The 22,783-nt window shown below is 44.0% G+C and overlaps 1 protein-coding gene across 9 annotated transcripts in view; it reads right to left on the bottom strand.

Moving 5' to 3' along the window:
* VWA3A (von Willebrand factor A domain containing 3A) overlaps window positions 1-22,783 on the bottom strand; it is a 72,251-nt gene that overhangs the window by 34,697 nt on the left and 14,771 nt on the right. For all 9 annotated transcript variants that reach the window (XR_011559854.1, XR_011559859.1, XR_011559857.1 and 6 more), the window contains 15 exons: window positions 21,010-21,075; window positions 18,402-18,527; window positions 17,066-17,204; window positions 16,871-16,974; window positions 14,988-15,068; window positions 13,943-14,037; window positions 11,737-11,856; window positions 10,010-10,084; window positions 8,376-8,520; window positions 6,149-6,344; window positions 5,536-5,606; window positions 4,732-4,896; window positions 2,063-2,135; window positions 623-733; window positions 268-350 (listed from right to left, as the gene is read on the bottom strand). Coding sequence is in view for 3 of the 9 variants with exons in the window: in XM_070761192.1 (XP_070617293.1) it covers window positions 268-350; window positions 623-733; window positions 2,063-2,135; window positions 4,732-4,896; window positions 5,536-5,606; window positions 6,149-6,344; window positions 8,376-8,520; window positions 10,010-10,084; window positions 11,737-11,856; window positions 13,943-14,037; window positions 14,988-15,068; window positions 16,871-16,974; window positions 17,066-17,204; window positions 18,402-18,527; window positions 21,010-21,075 (1,650 nt within the window). In the remaining 6 variants the exon portion in view is untranslated. The remainder of the gene's footprint in view (window positions 1-267; window positions 351-622; window positions 734-2,062; window positions 2,136-4,731; window positions 4,897-5,535; window positions 5,607-6,148; window positions 6,345-8,375; window positions 8,521-10,009; window positions 10,085-11,736; window positions 11,857-13,942; window positions 14,038-14,987; window positions 15,069-16,870; window positions 16,975-17,065; window positions 17,205-18,401; window positions 18,528-21,009; window positions 21,076-22,783) is intronic.

Genomic DNA, 22,783 nt, shown 5'->3' with positions numbered 1-22,783 from the left:
TGCCCATGAAACAATTTAATAGATTATGGAGATCACTCCCCTCTGGCCACCGTGGGTCACTCCGGGAGACAGCCTTGATAGAGATATGTCTGGAATGTGCTTTTGTTGTTGGTTGCCATGCTGCTTTGCCGTAGCTGCAAGTTCGTTTTCCCATTCCCCTTGCCTATGGCAACTTGAGAGCGGGCCAGGGATGCCTCGGGAGTTAACAACCACAGCTGAAGAAGCATTCAATGGTTTAACAATCGGCGGGTTACAGACAATACGTACTGTCTTGGTGGAGCAGATTTCTTCCTCATTTGGCAACACCGCCGAGGGAACCAACCTTTTCCCACTCTTTTTGAAATCTGCCTCTGGAGGGGAAGAAAGTCGTGTTATTCTTGCTTCTGAAATACACCCTATTTTTTCATCTCTTTAGATACTCTTTAGATGCTCCTTCCTGGAAGGAGAGAAATGTGAATTGACAAATGCAGGGTTAAATCTCTCAGGCGGGAAAAAGACACAAAATACATTCTGTAACCAAGGGAAGGAAAAAGAACCTGTTACACACCTTAGGATGCTAAAAGGTTTTCAAGCATATCTACGGGAAGGGGAGTAATCCTCCACATTATCTGAAGACACCCACCTATGTTTTTGCTCCGGCTGTGTTCCAACAAAGAGACTGATGTCGCTGGCTGTTTCTTTGCCTTGGGGTTCAATTTCTTCCTAGCCAGGAAAATCTCTTTTATGGGCTGAACTGCACAATAAATAAAATCAGTGTTGTACCTTATGATTCTTGACAAATTTATCTTTTCTTTTATGTACACTGAAAGCATATGCACCAAGACAAATTCCTTATGTATCCAATCACACGTTACCAATAAAGAATTCTATTCTGTTCTCTTCCGTTCCATTCCATAATTTCTATTCTATTCTATTCTATTCTATTCCATTCCATATTTTCTATTCCATTTCATTCCATATATTCTATTCTATTCTATTCTATTCTACTCCATTCCATTCCGTTCCATTAAAGGAAAGGCCGGGATATCTGATCGTACAGCAGCCCTCCCAATCCTGAAAGGGGGCCGGAGATTATGTTAATGTTGCAGGGGGGGGGGAAGCATTAAACACATGACTGTATTTTAACTACAGGCAAACAGATGGAGAGATAAATAGAGAACCCACAACATGTTCACCCAATCCTGTAAAGTTGAATTAAGCCAATCCTCTAAATCAGGTGTGTCCAAGCTTGGCAACTTTAAGGCTCATGGACATCAACTCCCAGAATTCCCCAGCCAGCATGAACCTTAACTATTAAAGTACAGTTGATTTAGATCAAGCGTATCCAAGCGTGGCCACTTTAAGGCTCATGGACTTCAACTCCCAGAATTCCCCAACCAGCATGTATTCTGGAAACTGTGTATGAGTGGTGTGCATGTATGTTGAGTGGATTGTTGTCTTGCAGGTTTTATAATGGGGCTTTACTGTCTTAATTTAATATTTGACTTCTTTTAGATTATATTGTATTCTCTACATCAGTGTTTCCCAACCTTGGCAACTTGAAGAGATCTGGACTTCAACTCCCAGAATTCCCCAGCCAGCGAATTTTGGGAGTTGAAGTCCAGATCTCTTCAAGATGCCAAGATTGGGAAACACTGCTCTACATTGTTGTAAGCCGCCTTGAGTCCCATTGGGAGTAGGCAGCATAGAAGCTGAATCAATCAATAATAAATAAATAAATGAAGTCCATAGGTCTTAAATTTGCCAAGCTTGGACATCGCTATTCAAAGGCAAATAAAAGCAAGCCGTATTATGACTTAAAACCATGGCACCTAAATACGATTTGAGAGTTATAGAACCACCCTTGTTCATCCCATGTAGTGGTCACTTCACTTCTACCCACAGACTGGGAGGCCAGCTAAGTGCTCTTGGGGGCTGGAGGGACAAAACCCTCCGTATTCTGACTTAAAACCATGGCAACGTCCACGTATGGGCATCAGCTGACTGTGGACCTAAATACGATTTGAGAGTTATAGAACCACCCTTGTTCATCCCACGTAGTGGTCACTTCACTTCTACCCACCTGGTGGTATTTCTGCTTTGCCACTCGGAGGGCGCCACGAAAGGGCTTTGGGGCTACTGTCGCTTTCTTGATTCTGTTCTCGGGATCCATAAAGAGATGGAGGACAGGTAAGAAAACCTCTTGTCTGTTGAGATTCTCATTCATTCATTCATTCATTCATTCATTCATTCATTCATTCATTCATTCATTCATTCATTCATTCTTTGTCACATGTTAACACATTTTAAGGAGCAATGTTTGGAATCTGTCCAAGGAGAGATTCAACCTCTCCACACGGGGCTACCTTTGAAGAGTGTTTGGAAACTCCAGATCGTGCAGAATGCAGCTGCGAGAGCAATCATGGGTTTCCCCAAATATGCCCATGTTACACCAACACTCCGCAGTCTGCATTGGTTGCCGATCAGTTTCCGGTCACAATTCAAAGTGTTGGTTATGACCTATAAAGCCCTTCATGGCATTGGACCAGAATATTTCCAGGACCGCCTTCTGCCGCATGAATCCCAGCGACCGGTTAGGTCCCACAGAGTTGGCCTTCTCCGGGTCCCGTCGACAAAACAATGCCGTCTGGCGGGACCCAGGGGAAGAGCCTTCTCTGTGGTGGCCCCGACCCTCTGGAATCAACTCCCCCCAGAGATTAGGACTGTCCTCACCCTCCTTGCCTTTCGCAAACTCCTAAAAACCCACCTTTCTCGCCAGCCATGGGGAAATTGATTCCCCTCTGCCGTTCCGTTTTATGTATGGTTTGTTTGGGTTATATGTTTTTAATCAAGGGTTTTTAACAGTTTTGCTTTTTCAATCATTGGATTTGTATTTTGTATTCCTGTTTTGAGCCGCTCCGAGTCTTCGGAGAGGGGCGGCATACAAATTTAATGAATAAATAAATGAATGAATGAATGAATGAATAAACAAACAAACAAAACAAACAAAACAAACAAACAAACAAACAAACAAACCTGGAAATAAAAAGGAACTTTCTGACGGTGAGAGCGATCAACCAGTGGAATGGCTTGCCAGCAGAGGTTGTGAATGCCCCAACACTCGACATGTTCAAAAAAATTGGACTGCCATCTGACTGGGATGGTGTAGGGTCTCCGGCTTGAGCAAGGGGTTGGACTAGATCAGGAGCAGGCAAAGTTGGCTCTTCTGTGACATGTGGACTTCAACTCCCAGAATTCCTGAGCTAGCATGATTGGCTCGGAAATTCTGGGAGTTGAAGTCCACAAGTCATAGAAGAGCCAACTTTGCCTACCCCTGGACTAAATGACCAGCAAGGTCCCTTCCAACTCTAATAATATAATAAAATAAAATGCCACCAAACTCCAATAAGACTCTGGGCGGCTCACAATAATCACAATAAATTAAGAGCAATATAAAATGCAATAACAATCAAACAGCAACATAAAATACATTAAGAACCCCTTATAAATCATACATACTGTCAATCATTCTTAATCCTATGACTTAATCTTAAACCATCCAGGTCATGGTTCTCCCAAAGGTTAATTGCATCATTAATCATCATCCTTTTTTTAATGACCCCGTAATCTCTTGCAGGGTGGACTCTAGGCCAACTAAATGCAGCTGGCCAGTTGCTCTTCCTGTCGCCAATGCAGAAGGGGTTTTTTTCAACAGATAAATTCTCAAGGTGCCCAGAGAGAGAAATATCTGACTCTACCTAGGATTGAACTCACAGCTTCCTGACTGTGAGACAAGAACTCCACCTTTAGGCCACCGCACCTGTCAATTGCATCATTAATTTAAATATATATATATATATATATATTTGCATATTTTGGTTTCATGTTTTTCCTGCTCCAGCAATTTTCCTTCTCCGGCAATTGTCCAAAAGCTGCTTTCCTGACTCAAGGACCAGAATTGGTATAGGGAAAATTTCAAACAAAGCAAGGAACTGACAATATGAGATAATATTGAGTCTGTTTTTCAATATTGAGTCTGGGGAGGAGGCGGCATACAAATCAAATAAATAAATAAATATACAGTGATACCTTGTCTTACAAACTTAATTGGTTCCGGGACGAGGTTCTTAAGGTGAAAAGTTTGTAAGACGAAACAATGTTTCCCACAGGAATCAATGGACAAGTGATTAATGCGTGCAAGCCCAAAATTCACCCCTTTTGCGAGCCGAAGCGCCCGTTTTTGCTCTGCTGAGGCTCTCCTCCATGGGAAACCCCACCTCGGGACTTCTATGTTTTTGTGATGCTGCAGGGGAATCCCAGCATCGCAAAAACAAGCACTTCGCTGACAACAGATGTCCTAGCAAAGGGAGCATCAGTGAAATTGCAGCATCTCAAAAACACCGAAGTCCTCAAAACCCCACCTCTGGACCTCTGTGTTTTTGCAATGCTGTGATTTCACTGAGGCTCCCCTCGCTGGGAACCCCCACCTCCGGACTTCCGTTGTCAGCGAAGCATCGCAAAAACACGGAAGTCCAGTGGAGGGGAATCCCAGTAGCACAAAAATGGCAATGGAAGTCCGGAGGCGTGGCATCCCAGCAGCGGCGGTGGGTTTGTAAGGTGAAAATAGTTTGTAAGAAGAGGCAAAAAAATCTTAAACCCAGGGTTTGTACCTCGAAAAGTTTGTATGACGAGGCGTTTGTAAGACGAGGTATCACTGTATGATCATTTCTGAAGTTACCAGCACCAACTCACCATCCTAGCAAGGCTGAGGGCTGTTGGCTTTGGAAATGGTATTTTTGAAGGTCTGGCTTTCTTTTCTTCCTTCTTTAGTGACGAGAGGTCATCGGCGGCGGAAGGTGATGAGTTCCTCGAAAAATTCCCCGATTTCTGCTTTAAAGATTGCACTAACATGGCACACTGAAAATAAATCCACAAATCCCAAAATGAATGGGGGTATGCTTTAGAGGCAGATTTCATTGAAGACATAACCCGTAACTCCTAACAGGAATGAATTTTTAAAAATGATTTTTTTTTTCATTCCTCTTTAAAGGAAAAAAATGTGAAGTGTGTATTTCTAACTACGCAAAATTATTAAATTAATTCCTGTTCTCCACACCAAAAAAACACTCATATAGACATCAGCATATTTTTTTCCCCTCTAAAATGTGATTTGTTGCTGTTCTTCAAACCTATTTCCACAGATGGGAAAGAAATGAAATGAAATAAATTAATGGGTTCTGAAGTCTGGGTTTGCTGTAAATTGGGAAACATGCTTCTTGATCTAAGTTTGGTATTTGATCCCCCAATATGGACACCAGATTTCTTGCTGCAAAAATCCCAACCACCACTAGAGAGCCACAAAGAGCGAAATATTTCAGGGTCCCTTTGCTGCCACCTTGTGGTCATTTATATTTACCCAGGTCAGATCTAATAAATACATCCTAGGAACTGATATCAATGGTTGTGCGAAACGATTGATCCACTGACTGCATCCTCCTCCCGGTAAAGAGACATAGCTTAAAAGAAAGTCAAGGTTTGAAAGGTCTAAGATCCAACCTTGTGCGAGTAATGAACTGCTTTCTCCATTTCAGATAGGATAAGGGTGATGTCATCACTTTCGTTGATACCTGGATTATACGGAAGGCAAGGAGGAATTAAACAAAAACAAAATATAAACTCCTAAATTTTGAAATCTGATGCAATCCAACTTTTACAAACATCCTTGCTTTTGCCCTATTTTCACCTCTTTCTAATAAGATCAATTCTTGAAGAAATGAAGGCTCACCCCAGCAAGATTAAACAGGTGTCCACCTGCAAAATTCCCATTTCCTCCCAATCAACTGGAACTCGGGAGGCAGAGAATAGATGATGTGGGGCCAGTCAGAGGTGGTATTTACTGGTTTTTTGAACTACTCAAAATTTCCACGTCCGGTTCTCTGAACTACTCAAAATTTCCACTTCCGGTTCTTTGAACTACTCAAAATGTCCACCACCAGTTCTCTAAAGTTAACTACTCAAAATTTCCACTACTGGTTCTCCAGAACTGGTCAGAACCTGCTGAAATCCACCTCGGTTGCCCACCTTCTTAAAAGGTCCGGAGACCACTGGAAAGGGTTCCCAGGTAGCACCCGGAAGCGCATTAAAAACACGCCCTGAAATCCTACCACACCTGTTTCTCCAAACCAATGAAAGCGTCCGTTGGCGGCCTGCACCATGTCTTTGTAAGCGGTGGCGGTCTCTTCCGGACTCGCATAGCGTGGTGGTAGCTCGTCTTCAAGCGAATAAGCATGAACGCTAAAGAGGCAAACGTGGAGTTGCAAATCGCAGCCCCCACAGACTTCAACCAGGTAAGAGGAGATGATGTCCTGAAAGACAAGAAGGCCAAATCCCAGTGCAAAGCATGGCATCTTTTGGACACGAGTTCCTTGCTTGAAGAAGGGTTTTATTCCAAAAGGATCAATTATTATATTACAGATAAGAGGAACAGTAAACATATCAACAGGAGACTATCCGAATCTTACAAAGAATGAATCAAACTAGAATGGGCTGAAATGTTGTGATTTTAATTAATAAGTCGCTAACTAGCGGTCAACAAATATGGTTGACAAAATAGCCGTACATGTGGAGCGCTTAGATGGTAACATCATAAACTTAGGGAGATTTGTTAGACTGTATATGATTTATACACAAAGAATACAAGGGGGAATGCAAATCGTGTGTGTGTGTGTGTCACATATTTTTGCTGATTTTGAAATTTTTATTTATTTATTTAATTTATTTATTTATTTTGTCCGATACAAATTGAAAGTTAAAGAGAATAGAAACATGTAGTAGTAAATATCAGGGAAGGGATAGAAGAAGAGATATGAGAATAGAATACATAGAAACATAGAAACATAGAAGACTGACGGCAGAAAAAGACCTCATGGTCCATCTAGTCTGCCCTTATACTATTTTCTGTATTTTATCTTACAATGGATATATGTTTATCCCAGGCATGTTTAAATTCAGTTACTGTGGATTTACCAACCACGTCTGCTGGAAGTTTGTTCCAAGGATCTACTACTCTTTCAGTAAAATAATATTTTCTCATGTTGCCTTTGATCTTTCCCCCAACTAACTTCAGATTGTGTCCCCTTGTTCTTGTGTTCACTTTCCTATTAAAAACACTTCCCTCCTGGACCTTATTTAACCCTTTAACATATTTAAATGTTTCGATCATGTCCCCCCTTTTCCTTCTGTCCTACAGACTATACAGGTTGAGTTCCTTAAGTCTTTCCTGATACGTTTTATGCTTAAGACCTTAAGACCTTTACTAGATAAATGGTCAAAGCAATGGAAACTGCAGTTTAATGTTTCCAAATGTAAAATAATGCACTTGGGGAAAAGGAATCCTCAATCTGAGTATTGTATTGGCAGTTCTGTGTTAGCAAATACTTCAGAAGAAAAGGATTTAGGGGTAGTGATTTCTGACAGTCTCAAAATGGGTGAACAGTGCAGTCAGGCGGTAGGGAAAGCAAGTAGGATGCTTGGCTGCATAGCTAGAGGTATAACAAGCAGGAAGAGGGAGATTGTGATCCCGCTATATAGAATGCTGGTGAGACCACATTTGGAATACTGTGTTCAGTTCTGGAGACCTCACCTACAAAAAGATATTGACAAAATTGAACGGGTCCAAAGACGGGCTACAAGAATGGTGGAAGGTCTTAAACATAAAACGTATCAGGAAAGACTTCATGAACTCAATCTGTATAGTCTGGAGGACAGAAGGAAAAGGGGGGACATGATCGAAACATTTAAATATATTAAAGGGTTAAATAAGGTCCAGGAGGGAAGTGTTTTTAATAGGAAAGTGAACACAAGAACAAGGGGACACAATCTGAGGTTAGTTGGGGGAAAGATCAAAAGCAACATGAGAAAATATTATTTGACTGAAAGAGTAGTAGATCCTTGGAACAAACTTCCAGCAGACGTGGTAGATAAATCCACAGTAACTGAATTTAAACATGCCTGGGATAAACATAGATCCATCCTAAGATAAAATACAGAAAATAGTATAAGGGCAGACTAGATGGACCATGAGGTCTTTTTCTGCCGTCAGACTTCTATGTTTCTATGTTTCTAAGCATACAATGCATGGAGCCGCAGGTGCGCCCATGTTTCGGAAAGGTTTTTTTTTGCATGCCGAAACATGGGGGCAGCTGTGGCTCCGTGCGCGATTTTGCTACCTCCACAGGTGCCGAAGCAAAATCGCGCTGGCCCCACAAGCACTTATGAGCCGCCGCGGCGAGCGCAATTTAGCGTTCCAGCTCATAGCCCACCGCTGGTTACGGCATATTAAAGTTTTTGACGTTTCTCCTTAAGAGTTTCCGCACTGATTTTGGAAGTCCACCTACCGTCTCCTGATCAGGGACTCCAGCTGCCAGGAGATAGAGGCCTTGAGACACGTGCTTGTCTTTATCTTTAAAATTCACCTCCACGGCTCTTTTGAGGGCCTTCACGACATTTCTGGAGCCCTTACAGCGTAGACACAAAACCCATCTAGAAAAACAAGCGCGCGCGTCAGCCATGTTCTCCTGGGATATTCCACATCTCCTTTTAAAAAGTATTTTTAATTTTTTTCTCCAGTTTCCATATATGCATCAATACATATACCTTAAAAATATATCAATAGTAAAGCGAGGGATGTGTTCCGAGACCGCCCGCAAAAGTTGAATTTCCGCGTAGTAGAGATGCGGAAGTAAATACACTATTTTTGGCTATGAACAGTATCACAAGCCTTCCCTTAACACTTTAAACCCCTAAATTACAATTTCTCATTCCCTTATCAACCATTCAGATTATTACTCACCATGTTTATTTATTAAAGTTTATTAAAAAAAATTTTTTATTAAAGGCAGACGAAAGTTTGGCGATGACATATGATGTCATCGGGTGGGAAAAAACGTGGTATAGGGAAAAAACCCCGCAAAGTATTTTTTAATTAATATTTTTGAAAAACCGTGGTATAGACTTTCCGCGAAGTTCGAACCCGCAAAAATTGAGGGAACACTGTATATACATTTTCAAATCAATCAATGTTCAATAACCTATTTTACACCTAGTCTTGCTGTTACTAATGTCTGGGGGGGGGGTTCTTTTTGAGTGGGGGAAATACGAATCTCTTGGGGGGAGCTGATTCCAAAGGGCCAGGGGAGCCTCTTGCCCCAAACAATCTGGGTCCTTAATTTATCCACCTTGGAAGAATGAAAGGCTGAGTCAACCTGGAGCCGGTCAAGATCGAATTGCTGGCAGTTGGCAGAGTTAGCCTGTAATACTGCATTCTAACCACTGTCACGATCGATGGATGGATGGATGGATGGATGGATGGATGGATGGATGGAAGGAAGGAAGGAAGATAGGGAGGGAAGGAAGGAAGGAAGGAAGGAGGGAGGGAAGGAGGGAAGGAAGGAAGGAGGGAAAGAAGGAAGGAAGGAAGGAGGGACGGAAGGAAAGAAGGAAGGAAGGAAGGAAGGAGGGAAGGAGGGAAGGAAGGAGGGAAGGAAGGGTAATAGCAACGGCATTTAAGATTTATATATAACTTTACAGTGCTTCGCAGCCCTTTCTAAGCGGTTTACAGAATCAGTCTCCTGCCCCAACACAATTTGGGTTCTCATTTTACCCACCACGGAAGGATGGAAGGCTGAGTCAACCTTGAGGCTCATGTGATTTGAACTGCCAAACTGCAGGCAGCAAAAATAGCCAGTAATACTGCACTTTAACCACTACACCCCCACAGCTAATCATAGTCCCAAAGGTGCTTTTTTCAAGAGGCAGCTGGACCTCATTGTGTTTCTTTAAAGACGTCTCGCTTGTCACTCAGGTAGCTTCTCCACAACCTTCAGAAAACTCCTTGGATGAGAAGTGAAATGTCTTCGAAGAAAAAGAAGAAAGTTCAGATGTGTCTTGAAAAAAAAAAGCATCTTTTGGACAACCGTGACCTTGGATGACGGAGACTCTCCAGAGACATACAGGGGTTGCAGTTCTTTACCTCCAAGCACTCTGTAGGTTGTCTGGATGAGGTGGGACCATTTCAGGTTGCCAAGCCATAACATCGCTTCCAAAGCTGCAAAAGAAATACAGAGTCAACCAGCGGTGAAATCTACTTACCATCCCCACCATCGTGTATGCACAGAGGGTTAAAGACAAGAAAAAGACCTACAAAAAGATATTGACAAAATTGAACGGGTCCAAAGACGGGCTACAAGAATGGTGGAAGGTCTTAAGCATAAAACGTATCAGGAAAGACTTAATGAACTCAATCTGTATAGTCTGGAGGACAGAAGGAAAAGGGGGGACATGATCGAAACATTTAAATATGTTAAAGGGTTAAATAGGGTTCAGGAGGGAAGTGTTTTTAATAGGAAAGTGAACACAAGAACAAGGGGACACAATCTGAAGTTAGTTGGGGGAAAAGATCAGAAGCAACGTGAGAAAATATTATTTTACTGAAAGAGTAGTAGATCCTTGGAACAAACTTCCAGCACACGTGGTTGGTAAATCCAGAGTCACTGAATTTAAACATGCCTGGGATAAACATATATCCATCCTAAGATAAAATGCAGGAAATAGTATAAGGGCAGACTAGATGGATCATGAGGTCTTTTTCTGCCGTCAGTCTTCTATGTTTCTATGTTTCTAAAATGGCAATGTGCGGGTGGGTGGGCAGAGCCTCCCACTGCCACCACTTCTGTTCTGCTCTCGGGTCTCTGGTAAAAATCCAAGTCGCGAAAAATCACTTCTTTGGAATAAAACTCACTCTTCCTCTCCCAGCCCCCAGGAGTACTCTGCAGGCGTCCCAAATAGTGTTGGGCAAACCCAACAAAATGGGTTCGGTGAAGTTACCCGAACTTGGCAGTGGAGTTCGAGTAAGTTCGCTGAACCCAAACCCGAACAGCAGCAGCGCCATTACGGCGTCCTTTTTCCTAAAAATAAACAAGCAAGCAAAAGGAGGTGGGGAATCCCACGATGGGATTCCGGGGGCGGGGCTTTGATGTCACGGAGACTCCTTCCTGGCTGGACGAAACGGGGAGTTGAGGCCACGGGCCAGGTAAGAGTCTCTGTGACATCAAAGCCCCGCCCCTGGAATCCCATCCTGGGATTCCCCACCTCCTTTTGCTTGTCCTTTTCCGTAAAAATAAAAGGAAGGAAAAAAGGTGGGGAATCCCACGATGGGATTCCGGGGGCGGGGCTTTGACGTCACGGAGACTACTTCCTGGCCCGTGGGTTGATTTCCTCCTCAACTCCCCGTTTCAGCCGGCCAGGAAGGAGTCTCTGTGACGTCAAAGCCCCGCCCCTGGAATCCCATCGTGGGATTCCCCAATCTCCTCCCAGGTGGTGGCTCTTCGCGGTGTTCGAGCGAATGCCGAACCCAAACCCAAACTTTTAAAAAAGTTCGGGTTCGGGATGCCGAACACTGCAAAGTTCGGCACGAGCCCGAACTGTGCAAGTTCGGTTTGCCCAACACTGGTCCCAAACCCTCCATGTTCCCCATTTTTTGCAAAAAATGTGGGTGAAAAACGAGTCCATTTTTGCGAAAAACAGAGTGCACAGAGAGTTTGGGAGGCCAGCTAAGTGCTCTTGGGGGCTGGAGGGACAAAACCTTTTTCCCCCTGCTTCCACTTTGAAATCTTGGTGTGTCTTATACACCGGGGCATCTTATAGTCCCATAATATGGTAATTAAAAAATGATCAAAGGAAAAAACAAAAGCCGCTTACGCCAGGATGTTGAACAGGGTCTTGTTTGCCATTTGCTCCTCCAGCAAAAGGCGCAAAGAGTGTTGTATATGAAAGATGTAAGCGGTATTCGTTTTGGAGATGTCTACGAGGATCACCACCCTAAAATGAAAAACCAAAAGCTGTTAACATTTCCTCTCTCTTTTTTTTCAAGGACTGGATTCAGACTCATGTTAATTTTTCTTGCATTGGGTTCCCTTCTTTTCCAAGGTAAAAGATAAACCCCGATTCATGGTTTATTGTAGTGCTTCCAAAGCAGGGTTCCCCCCCCCCCTCATTAGGGAAAAACAGGAAGCACTTCTTTAAATATCACTGTTGAAATGGGGTCATGGCTTTCTGAGTTGTTGCCCAAAGAAAAATCACTTTTACTCAATTTTAGGGAATTTATCGAGATTTGGGAAACATCCCCCGGGCACCAAAAAAAGCTCAATTTTTAAAAACAGAAAGCAATACCATTTTAAGACATGGAATTCCACCCCGGATCAATGTCCAGCATCTGTTTTTGCTTTTGAGACAATTTCCCCCCCCCCCTTGCTTCTGGGCAACATTTCATGTGTTTTTTTCCCCGGGCACCAAAAAAGCTCAATTTTTAAAAAACAGCAAGCAATAATAATAATAATAATAATAATAATAATAATAATGATAATAATGATAATAATGATAATAATGATAATAATGATAATAATGATAATAATGATAATAATGATAATAATGATAATAATGATAATAATGATAATAATGATAATAATGATAATAATGATAATAATGATAATAATGATAATAATGATAATAATGATAATAATAATAATAATAATAATTTATTGGATTTGTATGCCGCCCCTCTCCGCAGACTCGGGGCGACAAACAACAATAATAAACACAACATGTACAATCCAATAATAAAAACAACTAAAAACCCCTATTATAAAACCAAACATACACACAGACATACCATGCATAACTTGTAATGGCCTAGGGGGAAGGAATATCTTAACTCTCCCATGCCTGGCGGCATAAGTGAGTCTTGAGTAGTTTACGAAAGACAGGGAGGGTGGGGGCAGTTCTAATCTCCGGGGGGAATTGGTTCCAGAGGGCCAGGGCCGCCACAGAGAAGGCTCTTCCCCTGGGGCCGGCCAAACAACATTGTTTAGTCGATGGGACCCGGAGAAGGCCAACTCTGTGGGACCTTATCGGTCGCTGGGATTCATGCGGTAGCAGGCGGTTCCGGAGGTAATCTGGTCCATTGCCATGTAGGGCTTTAAAGGTCATGACCAACACTTTGAATTGTGACCGGAAACTGATACCATGTTTAGACATGGAATGCCACCCGGAATCAAGTTCTAGCATCCGTTTTTGCTTTTGAAACGAAAAAAGGTTTTCGCTTCCATCACAAGCTGGTGCGATCGTAAGACAAGTCTGTCAGGATTAAGCAATATCCTGAGGTAATATCTCAATGCGGAAGGAAGGCTTACGTACAGAATGCTGAGTCATTCTGAGGCAATTAAGCATGTAGCAACCTCATTGGGTGATAAATATTTGAATATGCAGTGTTTCTCTAGTGTTTCTCTCTCTGCTCTCTGATCCTGTTCTGTGTGAAGTGTGCTCTGAAGTTGCTGTGTCGATCTGTTGGATCCTGTGAGTTATTATCATTGAGATAGTTGTAGAGATCTACTAGTGTGGTGTATGTATAGTAAAGATAGACTATAGAGTGTAGTGTAAACAAGAAGTGAATATATTTTTCCAAGACTTCCTACTGCTGCCGTGTTTCATTGAAGACTTCAACAAAACTCCATATCTATTGGTCTGTGGCTGGCTGGTTGGGTTGGTTAGCTGGTTGGGCTGGTTAGCTGGTTGGGCTGGCTATCTTCCGAAAGTATAACTCTGTCAGAGTCACCGACTTAATTTTTGACCATTTTACCATGGTCATAAAGCAAGTCATGTCATCCTTAAGTTCTCTACCTCTGTTTAACCGTTGAGTATGCTTCCTTCATTTCTACTCCCATAATGTTTACCCGTTGGTTGAAACCAGATGTGTTATACATTAAAATAAATAAATAAATAATAATTATTATTATTTTAGCACATGCGCCAGGATTGAAAAGGGATTGATCAAGAGAAATGGATAGACGTAGAAATAAAAGGCAAGAAGGCGTCTGAAATGGATGGTTCAAAAGTCCAAACTTGGTACCTTTTTTCACAAACCGTTCCCCAAACTCTTCTGCTGGAAAGAGACAGCCAATCAATGCGCCTCTCGTACATTTTCACCGTGTGCCCGAGTTGTTTCTGTGAAGCCAAGGAAGAAAAGACATCAACCGAAGCTACAGGCTCGTTGACAATGCCAACATTTTAGGAAGAAGCTTGTTGCAACTGGGTCTTTAAAAAACTCTAAACCTGTTGTGTGTGTTCCCCGTCTGCCTTTGGAATTGTCAGATTCAGAAGATGAAGATGATGTAGAAGCTGTAAATTACTCTGATTTAAGAGATATGGAGAAGGAGACTAGTGGTGGCGAGAAATTGATAGAACGTCCATCTGACGAAAGTATGGAAAGTAATAATGCTTCAGATACTGGGGGTGTTGAGAAGAGTCCTTGGTTAAGTGCAAAACTTCGAAGATTAAAGAAAAAAATGAACTGGGGGTGAAGAGGTTTTAATATGCTATTCAGAGTGTGTAAATTAATTAATTACATCACATCCGGAATTGACCGGAAGAGATAAATGCTTCCTTCAAAGTGCTAGAAACAATATGGAGACATATGCTGTTTCTCCAGATAAGTGAGTGTTTATATTACATAATAAAACTGTCTTTTAGTAGCGTGAACCTAAACCAGAGATAAGATGTTTTGAAGTAGACAGCCTGTTATTTTAGGAAGAATTATAACTTCATAGTTTAGTCTGCGAGATTGGAATGCATTTCTGTAAATCCAATGTAGAAGGAAAAATAAAAGAAATGTGGTTTTGAAAATTACAAGCCTGTAAAGCTCTTATTATTGGAGCAGCCAGCCAGATCCCAGTCCAGGTCCAGAACAAAACCGACACAGAATCACACCTCTTCCCAAGTAACTGTTAAGTGGAGTTACTGACTGAAGGGAGAGTGAGAAAAAAACACCCCTCTCTCGCACTTTATTTTTAACCGGTTCTCCGAACTGCCTGAACAATTTACTAGCGGTTCGGATGAGCTGATGAGAACCAGCTGGATTTCACCTGTGGTTAGGGCACAATGTGCAATTTATTCACCTGGTAGTCGTATAATATTGGAGGATCGACGTGGATGTTTTTCGTGGTCCCATCGTGCCATTCAAACTGCATCATGGCTTTCTGCAACAAAGAGTACAGCACAGCATAGAAACATAGAAACATAGAAGTCTGACGGCAGAAAAAGACCTCATGGTCCATCTAGTCTGCCCTTATACTATTTTCTGTATTTTATCTTAGGATGGATATATGTTTATCCCAGGCATGTTTAAATTCAGTTACTGTGGATTTACCGACCACGTCTGCTGGAAGTTTGTTCCAAGGATCTACTACTCTTTCAGTGAAATAATATTTTCTCATGTTGCTTCTGATCTTTCCCCCAACTAACTTCAGATTGTGTCCCCTTGTCCTTGTGTTCACTTTCCTATTAAAAACACTTCCCTCCTGAACCTTATTTAACCCTTTAAGATATTTAAATGTTTCGATCATGTCTCCCCTTTTCCTTCTGTCCTCCAGACTATACAGATTGAGTTCATTATGTTCATTAAGATTGAGCATCACAAAGGGCCTTCTCTGTGGCAGCTCCGATACTTTGGAGCCAACTGCCTCCGGAGATCCGCGTTATCCCCACCCTACCGGTCTTCCAGAAAGCCGTTAAGACTTTCTGGCGGGCCTGGGATCACCAATGATTGAGAGTATGTATGGTGTTAAGGGTTATTAATGCATTTTTAGATTGTCTTTTGCTCTTGTTGTTAGTGTAACTTATATTTTTTATACTGTTTTTTAGTCGTCGTTATTTTGAAAGCCCCCCAGAGTCCAATTGGAGTTGGGTGGCATATAAATTGCACAAATGAATACATGAATGAACTGTTGTAAGTTGAGAACTGTATTGTAGAATTTAGATAAGAGCTTACTATCATTCTATATTACATATATTACACTGTAACGCTCTGTACATGGGGCTACCTTTGAAAAGTGTTCGGAAACTTCAGATCGTGCAGAATGCAGCTGCGAGAGCAATCATGGGCTTCCCTAAATATGCCCATGTTACACCAACACTCCAGAGTCTGCATTGGTTGCTGATCAGTTTCCGGTCACAATTCAAAGTGTTGGTTATGACCTATAAAGCCCTTCATGGCATCGGACCAGAATATCTCAGGGACCGCCTTCTGCCACACGAATCCCAGCAACCAGTTAGGTCCCACAGTGTGGGCCTTCTCCGGGTCCCGTCAACTAAACAATGTTGTTTGGCGGGCCCCAGGGGAAGAGCCTTCTCTGTGGCGGCCCCGGCCCTCTGGAACCAACTCCCCCCAGAGATTAGAATAGCCCCCACTCTTCTTGCCTTTCGCAAGCTCCTTAAAACCCACCTCTGCCTTCAGGCATGGGGGAACTGAGATATTCTTTCCCCCTAGGCTTCTACAATTTATGTATGGTATGTTTGTATGTATGATTGGTTTTTAAAATAAGGGTTTTAGTATTGGATTGTCACATGTTGTTTTTACCACTGTTGTTAGCCAGCCCGAGTCTACGGACAGGGGTGGCATACAAATCAATCAATCAATCAATCAATCAATCAATCAATCAAATAAATAAATAAATAAATAAATAAATAAATAAGTTCGTTCATTCATTCATTCATTCATTCAATTTTTATGCCGCCCTTCTCCTTTGACTCAGGGCAACTTACAATATGTTAGCAATAGCACTTTTTAACAGAGCCAGCCTACTGCCCCCACAATCCGGGTCCTCATTAGGTGGATTCATGGGGCTATATCCAGCTGTTCTGGATGAAAAAAGTTCAGATCAAACCTGCCCATGTTTACTGGATGGTATCTTCTTGGGATTCCCTGCTTACTCCATCCCAGGAATGAGCAATTCCCACAATCCCTCCACAAGCGAACCCAATCGGTTCCCCCTAGACTTACCCCGTGCAGCTTGGACGAGACCGTTTTTCGAAGGACTGGCACAAATTCTTCCACGGGCGAGAAAGCGTTGGGTGCTAAGACTTGGTAAAGGCTGAGTTTCTTGGCTGCAGGAAGGTTAAAAAAAAAGAAACCCGAGTCTAGCCACTGGTCCGAACTGGCACTGTTTCAGAGGGGCACCTCGGGGTTGTGCCTTACCTCGCAATCCGTTGGTTTTTAACCATTCCGCAGAGGATTTGTCCAAGAAGTTGGGGGTCTGGATTGCAAGAAGGCGCTCGTGCTGGAAGGGTTTGGACAGCTGTACCAGAGATGGCGACTTTACGTGTTCCGTTGAACTCTAAGCAGAGACAGAGTCGACAAGCCCGCTGTAAAAAACAGGGTGTTCTTGTTCCTTTTCAATACAGTGGTACCTCATGATACGAACCCCTCGTCTTACGAACAACCCGAGATATGAACCCGGGGTTCAGAAATTTTTTGCCTCTTCTTACAAACTTTTTCCTTCTTACGAACCCGCCGCCGCCGCTGCCAAGAAGCCCCGCCGCTCGGCTGTCGCTTTTTGAAACAGCCGGCGGGCTTCTCAGCATCCTCCTGAACCCGAACGCCAAACCCGAACTTCCGGGTTCGGTTCGGGAGGCCACCAAGAAGCCCCCCGGCTGTTTCAAAAGGTGACAGCCAGGCGGCGGGGCTTCTCAGCGGCCTCCTGAATGCCGAACCCGGACGTTCGGCAAAAGTTCGGGTTCGGGAGGCCGCCGAGAAGCCCTGCCGCCCGGCTGCCACCTTTTAAAACAGCCGGGGGGCTTATCGGCGGCCTCCCGAACGCCGAACCCGGAAGTTTGGGTTTGGCGTTCGGGTTCAGGAAGACGCTGAGAAGCCCCCTGGCTGTTTCAAAAAGCGACAGCCCGTCGTCGTCGGTTTTTTGCGTGTTTTTTTTCCCGTTGCACGGATTAATTGATTTTACATTGTTTCCTATGGGAAACAATGTTTCATCTTACGAACTTTTCATCTTACGAACCTCCCCCGGGAACCAATTAGGTTTGTAAGACGAGGTATTACTGTAGTCAACTACTGAAGCCTCTGGAGTGCGAAAAACAGCACCGCGGGCAAACCGGAAGTCCCTTTTTCCAAACTTCCGGTTTGGCCATTTGTTCACCATCCCAGGCTTCAGTGACAAGTGTGCGCATGTGCAGGGAGCAGCAAGAGTGTGTGTGTGTGCACGAATGCATAAAGGGGAGGAAATGGGCGTGGGCAAACATGTGTGCGCTGGCATGCGCACGCACACACTCTTTTGGCACGCAAACCCCAAAAGGTTCACCATCACTAGATATACTGTACTGCCCATCCGATATGTAAGACAAAGGCAATAAATAAGAAATGTAACATTTTTTTTGAATAAAATACATTGTATATTGGTCCCGTGTACCACATTTGAGATAAGGAAGCGACACAAGTAAATATAATGATTATGGGGATTTCCTAACCCTGGGCTACGGGCACACAAACGAAGCCTCTAATCTAAAAGGAATCGGGGACTTACATTTGTCACTAAATTGAAAAGCGAATCGCGCATCTTGCCCTCGTAGATCTCGTTCACGACCTTGAGCAAGCTGTCTGCTTTCTGCCGCTCAGAAAGAACCAGATGAATATCTGTGCTGTGACAACTCTGGTTAGAGGATGCCAAATGGTGAGAGAGACAGAGGGAGACAGGGAGGGCGGTAGGAAGGAGAGAGAGGGGGGAGGAAGGGAGGGAGAGGGACAGAGGGAGACAAGGGGAGGGAGGGCAGTAAGCAGGGAGAGCGGGAAGAGAGGAAGGGAGAGAGTGGGAGGGAGAGGAAGGGAGGGAGGGAGAGGGAGGGAGAAAGGGAGAGGGAGGGAGAGAGGGAGAGAAAGGGAGGAAGGGAGGGAGAGGGACAGAGGGAGACAAGGGGAGGGAGGGCAGTAAGCAGGAATAGAGGAAGGGAGAGAGTGGGAGGGAGAGGAAGGGAGGGAAGAAGAGGGAGAGGGAGGGAGAAAGGGAGAGGGAGGGAGAGAGGGAGGAGAGAGAGGGGGGAGGAAGGGAGAGAGAGGGAGGGAGGGAGAGGGACAAAGGGAGACAAGAGGAGGGAGGGCAGTAAGGGAGAGCGGGAAGAGAGGAAGGGAGAGAGTGGGAGGGAGAGGAAGAGAGGGAGGAGAGGGAGGGAGATGGAGAAAGGGAGAGGGAGGGAGAGAGGGGGGAGGAAGAGGGAGAGAGAGGGAGGAAGGGAGAGGGACAGAGGGAGACAAGAGGAGGGAGGGCAATAAGCAGGGAGAGCGGGAAGAGAGGAAGAGAGAGAGTGGGAGAGAGAGGGAGGGAGAGGAAGGGAGAGAGGAGAAGGAGGGAGAAAGGGAGAGGGAGGGAGAGAAAAATTACAGGTAGTCCTTGATTTATGACAATTGAGCCCAAAAGTTATGTTAAATGAAAAATTTCTTAATTGGGTTTTGCCCCGTTTTACAACCTTTCTTGCCACAATTGTTAAGTGAATCCCTGCAGTTGAAAAATTAGCAACATGGTTATTAACTGTGGCTTCCCCGTGGACTTTGCTTGTCCAGAGGTCGCAAAAGGGAATCACGCGATCCCAGGACGCTGCAACCATTGTAAGTATGAACCAGTGGCCAAGCATCTGAACTCTGATCACGTGACCATGGGGGATGCTGCAGTGATCAGAAGGGTGAAAGGTGGTCATAAGTCAACTTTTTTCCCATGGCCGCCGTAACTTCGAACGGTCATTAAACGGACTGTTATAAGTCGAGGACTCCCCATATCATCTTTCCTTCTGGGCACTTTAAAAAAAATATAAAATCACAATTCAAATATATTTGGAAAAATTGAGAGACCACAGGAAGTCCTAGAGGTTCAAACAGCACATTCCTGCTTTAAAATAACCCACTGGTAGATTGGTGTCAGTTCGGACTGGTTTGCCCGAACCGGTGGTGGAAATTTGTCCCTGCTTGACAAACCGGCAATGACGGGCAATTGACCACACCCCGAATTGGTCCTCTGGTTGACGCTCTTCAAAAGTAGTAGGCAAAGAACCTTCTGCGCATGAGGCTTCTGCATGTGTGCAGAGGGCCATTTCTCCAATGTGACGTAGGCGCATGAAGCTTCCCTGAAGCCTCCAGAGCAGGGGTCTCCAAACTTTTTACACAGGGGGCCAGTTCACTGTCCCTCAGACTGTTGGAGGGCCGGAATATTAAAAAACTGCGGTTTTCTTAATGCCGCCGCCTTGAGGGAGGAGGAGGAAGCGAAGTGGAGCAAGTCCCCAACTCCTTGCCGGGTTTTCTCTTTCTTTCTTTCTCTCTCTCTTCCTTCCTCTCCTTTTTTTTTCTCTCTCTCTCTCACTCTCTCTCACTTTCTCTTTCTCTCACTCACTTTCTTTGTATCTCTCCCACTTCCTTTCTCTCTCCCTCTCTATTCCTTTCTTTCTTTCTCTTCTCTCTGTCCCTCTTTCTCTCTCTTTCTTTCTTTCTCTCTCACTCATTCTCTTTCTATTTCTCCCTCTTCCTTTCTCTCTCTATCTCTCCCTCTTTCTTTCTTCCTTTCTCTCTCTCTCTCTTGATTTCTTTCTCTCTCACACTCACTCTATCTCTCCAATGCCAGGCTCCAGGTAAAATCTCGTGTGCTGCCGCGGGCCGGATAAATTGCTTCACCGGGCCGCATCCGGCCCCCGGGCCGTAGTTTGGGGACCGCAGCTCCAGAGTGTGAAAAACGACATAACGGGTAAACAGGAAATCCGGGTTTTTTGAACTTCCGGTTTGCCCGTTTGGCCATTTGCTCACCGTCCCAGGCTTTAGTGTGTAAAAGGACATTTTTACAGTGTGACGCAGGCACGTCCATTGCGATACGAAGTAATGTGCCTTGAGTCGAAAAACCTACTACTGTATATTATATTTTTTGAATAAGCATTTTATAGACAAAGTAATTAAATTAACATATAGAATTAAATTTATTAAATATGAATGTATGTTATTTTTCTATTGATCTGACTATAGTTAGGTTTTTCTTTTTTGCAGTAGTTAGACTTCTAAGATAAGCGGAGCAATGGCGGCTCCTTGAGTGTTCAATGTTGTATGTCTTCGTTGGTCTTTCTTTAAAAATTCAATAAAAATTTTTTTTTTTAAAAACCTACCTCAATTTTTTCCGAGTAGCAATGGTAATGGCCCTTCAGATCTTCCGCCAAGCTTTTGACCACGGCCTAAAAATGGATTAAATTCAAGGGAAGTCGGCGGCTGTTTCCCTCTGAACAATAATTCTGTTTTATAAAGTGCATTCTTTCTACATGGGGCTACCTGTGAAGAGGACAGGGAAACTTCAAAGCGTCCAGAATGCAGCCGCGGGAGCAGTTATGGGCCTTCCAAGGCATCTCCATGTTTCTCCAGCACTCCGCGGACTGCATTGGCTGCCGATTGGTTTCCGGACGCAATTCAAAGTGTTGGTTTTGACCTACAAAGCCCTACATGGCATCGGACCAGATTACCTCGGGGACCTCCTTCTACCGCATGAGGCCCAGCAACCGGTCAGGTCCCACAGAGTTGGCCTTCTCCAGGTCCCGTCAACTAGACAATATCACTTGGCGGGACTTAGAGGAAGAGCCTTCTCTGTGGGGGCCCCGGCCCTCTGGAATCAGCACTGCCCCCACCCTCCTTGCCTTCTGCAAGAGTCTCAAGACTCATTTATGCTGCCAGGTTTGGGGCTATTAAACCTTAGCCCCCTGGCCAACGAATGTAGTGTACATTTGTTGTGTGAATGGCAATGTCTTATTTTAATACTTCTGGGTTTTAGACTAATTGTGTAAAATTAATTGGATTAGGATGTTGCATTGTTTTTTATATCTTGTAAGCCGCCCCGAGTCCTCGGAGAGGGGTGGCATATAAATCCAATCCAATCCATCCATCCATCAATAAATTGTAATTAATTGATAGGTAATTTATGATGTCCGTATTGCTCCCACCCTACTCGCCTTCCGTAAGGCCACAAAGACCTGGCTATGCCAGCAGGCCTGGGGGCCATGAATTGTATATCTTTCATGGCCAAACTGTATGAATGGTGTGCATGCACCAGAGGAAGCCCATCACTGCATCTGGGTCACCTGAGGAGGGGACATGTATGTGGAGCCTTCTTGGCTGCAGGATGTTGTCCCTTCACAGTTGAAGACAGGGGCAAGCCGTTGAGCAGGGGTAGGCAAACTTGGCTCGTCTATGACTTGTGGACTTCAACTCCCAGAATTCCTCAGCCAATCATGCTAGCTTGGGAATTCTGGGAGTTGAAGTCCACAAGTCATAGACGAGCCAAGTTTGCCTACCCCTGCTGTTGAGGATGAGTCTGTATTGTCTGCATTTTAAGCTGAAGCACGAACGGTTCTACACCTCCCCCCCCCCCAATCCATTCATACTCCTCCACCATTCGAAGGGTGTTCATCCCAAAGAGCACAGCCTTTTGCTGCACGAATCCCAGCGCCCGGTGAGGTCCCACAGAGTTGGCCTCCTCGGGGTCCCATCAGCCAGACAATGCCAGCTGGCGGGGCCTAGGGGAAGAGCCTTCTCTGTGGGGGCCCCGGCCCTCTGGAATCAGCTCCCCCCCCCGGAGATTCACGCTGCCCCCTTCCTCCTTGCCTTCCGAAAAAGTTTAAAAACTCATCTTTGTCGCTAAGCAAAGAGTTACTTCTATCATTTTAATGTTCTGTCATTACTTATCTAATGTTTTATTTGTACAAATTACCATCTTATAATTGTTTGACAAATAAATAAGATAGATAGATAGATAGATAGATAGATAGATAGATAGATAGATAGATAGATAGATAGTTTTTAATAGGAAAGTGAACACAAGAACAAGGGGACACAATCTGAAGTTAGTTGGGGGAAAGATCAAAAGCAACATGAGGAAATATTATTTCACTGAAA

This window comes from Erythrolamprus reginae, chromosome 9 (genome assembly GCF_031021105.1).
Source record: "Erythrolamprus reginae isolate rEryReg1 chromosome 9, rEryReg1.hap1, whole genome shotgun sequence".
NCBI classification, from domain to species: Eukaryota; Metazoa; Chordata; class Lepidosauria; order Squamata; family Dipsadidae; genus Erythrolamprus; species Erythrolamprus reginae.
This window is presented reverse-complemented; position numbering and strand designations above follow the sequence as displayed.